General features: G+C 42.4%; 1 protein-coding gene across 1 annotated transcript in view; it reads right to left on the reverse strand.

The window, feature by feature from the left end:
- Positions 1–4,500, reverse strand: part of LOC138953069 (protein sidekick-like) — an 11,506-nt gene that overhangs the window by 6,792 nt on the left and 214 nt on the right. Inside the window, exons 2-4 of the mRNA XM_070324847.1 lie at positions 4,132–4,293; positions 3,283–3,408; positions 620–793 (exon numbers count right to left, since the gene is read on the reverse strand). Of these exons, the coding sequence (XP_070180948.1) occupies positions 620–793; positions 3,283–3,408; positions 4,132–4,293 (462 nt within the window). The remainder of the gene's footprint in view (positions 1–619; positions 794–3,282; positions 3,409–4,131; positions 4,294–4,500) is intronic.

Raw genomic sequence — 4,500 nt, forward strand, 5'->3', positions numbered from 1 at the left:
TCGTTATATCAACTGTGAAAAATCAAAGCGCATTAAATTACCCAGATATGAAGTGGGTTTTAACACATTTCTAAAAACAGTTTAATGACTTCAACTGCTTGAACAATGAAGGATGATTGATGGCAGTGAGTTCCAAACTGATGTGCCTGAAAATGCAAGACTGGTCTTATAAAGGTGGGATCATGCAATTGGTGGGATCAAGTTGACAGATCCATATCTGCCGGTAGCTCTCTTAAATAATGATGTAATGTAAATTGGCACTTTTCTGTAGTACAGTTTATGCACGAAAATGGCTTTTTTTTTAACTTAAGATGCTTCTCCAGTGGAATAAAGTTTTTTTAACTTCATTACTGTTGAGGCATTTTCCTTTATGATGAGTTTAGCGACGATAGAGGGAATCTAGCAAAACAGAGAGAGAGAGAGAGAAAGAAAAAGAGAGAGAGAGAGCGCGACAGAGAGAGAGAGAGAGAGAGAGAGAGAGAGAGAGAGAGAGAGAGAGCGAGAGAGAGAGAGAGAGAGAGAGAGAGAGAGAGAGAGAGACACAGATAGACAGAGACAGAGAGAGAGAAAGGCACAGACACACAGACTTAGAAAAAAAAACTGCAGACAAAAAACTGACCCAAACTTGGAGTAACAAATCTGTCGGACGATACGCTTGGCTGACTGATGCCTTGGTTGTTGATGGCGATGATGCGAAAGCGGTACTCGGTGTTAGGGTTGAGGTTGTCGAGGGTCACCAGAGCTTTGGACTGACTGGTGATCTCCTGCTGCAGTGTCACAAACCTCGCTTCATCTGCACGCAGTGATCAAAATCAAATCAAAAATCAAATTAACTCTATAATCTCAAATCTGATCAATTACATTGGCAGCGCATAAACATGAAGACAAACGGAACATTACAACATTGTTAACATTAAAATAAATCTTATGACTAATATGATTCTTAGGCCAAAAAAAAAATAGGTGTGGTTACAGTAACATAGCCAAAAAAATAGGGTAGGAAGGTAAGCAATCACTTTTTTTAAAAAAAAAATTTTCTAATGTGTACAAATTAAACCTACGGTACTTGACAGGGAAATAAGTGTGCGACACGGGCGCTTTCGCTTTCAATGCGTTTTTTGCACTCGGTTTTTTTGGGGTTTTTTTTTGTTGACAAATGTAATAAAAAGTTATAGGGTCGGCCCCTAAAAATAGGGTAGGTCGGGTTACCGTAACCACACCTATTTTTTTTTTAGGCCTTATATAACCAAAAATCAAGTGATAAACAAAACCTTGCTCAATGCCTCAAAGGAAAAATTAAGCTATCTTTTAAGTTTTAATAAAGACCTTGGGTGGCAAGGTCCCAAACTTATCGCTGGACTTATGCACACGCACCCACTTGGTCCCTGGATATGAAGAGACGTTGCTGCGGCTGACGCCATTGCTTCTCATACAGCTACTATATATTTTTATCAGAACTTTTAAAAATACCATTTTATATCCAAGTATCTCATAACACCATTTTTAATTAGATGAGCGAGAGTGTGCAGGGGGTGGGAGGGTGGTGAACCACTGTACATAAAGGGAAAGTTTGTGTGCGTGCCTGTGTGTGTTCTTAATCTAAGACAAATGTCGCCAATGTTTTTACAGAGTGACGTTAAATAAACGATTTTATCATCATCAAACCTTGCACATTCTTCATTCACACACTGTCTGTGAAGCCCATGATTTCACTGGGTCTTATACAAACAAGTATTTCATCGAAAAAACACGTACAATAGACGAATTCATAATATAACTCTTGTTGGGTTTGTATGGGTTGTGAAAGAGTGAATGCCCTTGCTTTTTACTTGGACAAACATTGGAGGTGCCAATTACAAGCAAGGGATGTGTTGGTAACATGTGGACAGGAGCACGAGTGAAGTTATTTGTCAGAGGAAAAAGCAAGGGTGTTTATCACTCTTTGAGTCTTTCATTACCCACACAAACCCGACAGTTATTTGTCAGAGGAAAAAGCAAGGGTATTTATCACTCTTTGAGTCTTTCATTACTCACACAAACCCGACAGTTATTTGTCAGAGGAAAAAGCAAGGGTATTTATCACTCTTTGAGTCTTTCATTACTCACACAAACCCGACAGTTATTTGTCAGAGGAAAAAGCAAGGGTGTTTATCACTCTTTGAGTCTTTCATAACCCACACAAACCCGACAGTTATTTGTCAGAGGAAAAAGCAAGGGTATTATTCACTCTTTGAGTCTTTCATTACCCACACAAACCCGACAGTTATTTGTCAGAGGAAAAAGCAAGGGTATTTATCACTCTTTGAGTCTTTCATTACCCACACAAACCCGACAGTTATTTGTCAGAGGAAAAAGCAAGGGTATTTATCACTCTTTGAGTCTTTCATTACTCACACAAACCCGACAGTTATTTGTCAGAGGAAAAAGCAAGGGTATTTATCACTCTTTGAGTCTTTCATTACCCACACAAACCCGACAGTTTTTTGTCAGAGGAAAAAGCAAGGGTATTTATCACTCTTTGAGTCTTTCATTACCCACACAAACCCGACAGTTATTTGTCAGAGGAAAAAGCAAGGGTATTTATCACTCTTTGAGTCTTTCATTACTCACACAAACCCGACAGTTATTTGTCAGAGGAAAAAGCAAGGGTATTTATCACTCTTTGAGTCTTTCATTACCCACACAAACCCGACAGTTATTTGTCAGAGGAAAAAGCAAGGGTATTTATCACTCTTTGAGTCTTTCATTACCCACACAAACCCGACAGTTATTTGTCAGAGGAAAAAGCAAGGGTATTATTCACTCTTTGAGTCTTTCATTACCCACACAAACCCGACAGTTATTTGTCAGAGGAAAAAGCAAGGGTATTTATCACTCTTTGAGTCTTTCATTACCCACACAAACCCGACAGAGTTATTTCAACTAAACATCTATTGTTAAGGTTTTTATTGATTTTTTTTCACCCCTGAAAAAAGACAACTAATGATTCACACATGGCGATAGTACTAATTAAGGCTTTCAATTAATCAAAAGTACCAAATCTTTACCAAAACTTAGTACCAGTAGGTGAAGGAGAAAGCATCTCATCTGTATAGGAAGAACAGTGGCAACTGCGATGAAATGTCACCCTTGGGACCAGAAAAAAGTATCGCTACATTGCAGGTGGCCTGTCATGGCGGGTATATTTTGGTTAACATGATAGAGAAAGGGAGAGCAGAAGATGCCCTTTACTGGGAGGTGTCCTCAAATTGCAGGTACCACTGCAAAAGTCACGACACTGACCTTGCTTCTGGCTCTGGATGAAGTATCCATAGACGGGGGAGTCCCCCGAGGTGCCGTCCACCCACTGGAGGAGCAGTGACCGGTCCTGCTGGTTGACCGACGGCCGACTGGGGGCAGCTGGGGAGCCTGCAATACCACACAGTCAAACTTTGCACATTTTTCACAGAATAAAAATGGCTAAGAACTGAGAGATGGTGAATATGCTGGTGGAAACAATGCAAGGGAGACTATATTTCACTCCCAAACTTTCTATGCACCCTGCATTCTCTTTCCACCCTTTTGCCAGTGGAAACTTACATTACCTGATCTGGCCACAACTCTATCCTTCCCATCCACACAGATTACCGTAAGGATCTGTTTGATTCCAACAAAACCCAAGTCAGATTAGTTCTAATTCCATCCCCATGTTGATGTTGAAAGGATATTTGCCTCTGTCTTGGAAATGGCTTCCCTGTAACACCTGTTCTTCCCTTGCTTAGTCCTGTGGTCCTGAGATGACAAAATCCTCTCTTGCTCCCTCCCCCCGCCCTATGGAGGTGTTGAATTTCACCTGTAACTTATGTTCTTACCTGGCTGTGGTCCTGCCAAACCAAAATCCTCACTGGCCTCCCCCCCCCCCCCCCCCCCCCTTCCTACACATGTTGGATTTTTACTTGTGACACCTATCTGGAGTCCTGTCAGTCTGGAGGCGTCGGATGGATTTTACCCGTAACCGCTGTTCTTACCTAGATGGGGTACTGTCATGATAGAGATGCTAGATGTGACATGAAACATATGCTTTTTTACCTCGCTAGGGTCCTGTCACTCTGAAAATGCTAGTTGGTACCAGTGAAACCCGGCTGTTCTTACCTGGCTGGGGTCCAGTGGTGACAAAATCCTCGCTGGCGTCGCCGCGCCCTATGGAGGTGTTTGCGGACACGCGGAACTTGTAGCGCACCTCCTCCTCCAGCCCGGTCACCACCACCCTCGTCTCGTTCTCACGCAACACTCGCTTCGGGGGCAGTACGCCGACTGGAACGGAAAGGAGAGGTTTTCATTTCATTTACTCTAGTGCCCCAATGTTGGGAAATTCGGGTCGCTTCCTCCCAGTGGAAAGCTAGCAACAAGAGTAGCGCTACCCAGGTGTGTGCGTTGTTTAAAGGTGTAATCAACCACCTGCACTTACGGCAAAATGACCGAAGTCTTTTACGTGCCACAGTGGTGACACAGGGGCAGGAC

The sequence above is a fragment of the Littorina saxatilis genome, linkage group LG2 (assembly GCF_037325665.1).
Source record: "Littorina saxatilis isolate snail1 linkage group LG2, US_GU_Lsax_2.0, whole genome shotgun sequence".
NCBI lineage: Eukaryota > Metazoa > Mollusca > Gastropoda > Littorinimorpha > Littorinidae > Littorina > Littorina saxatilis.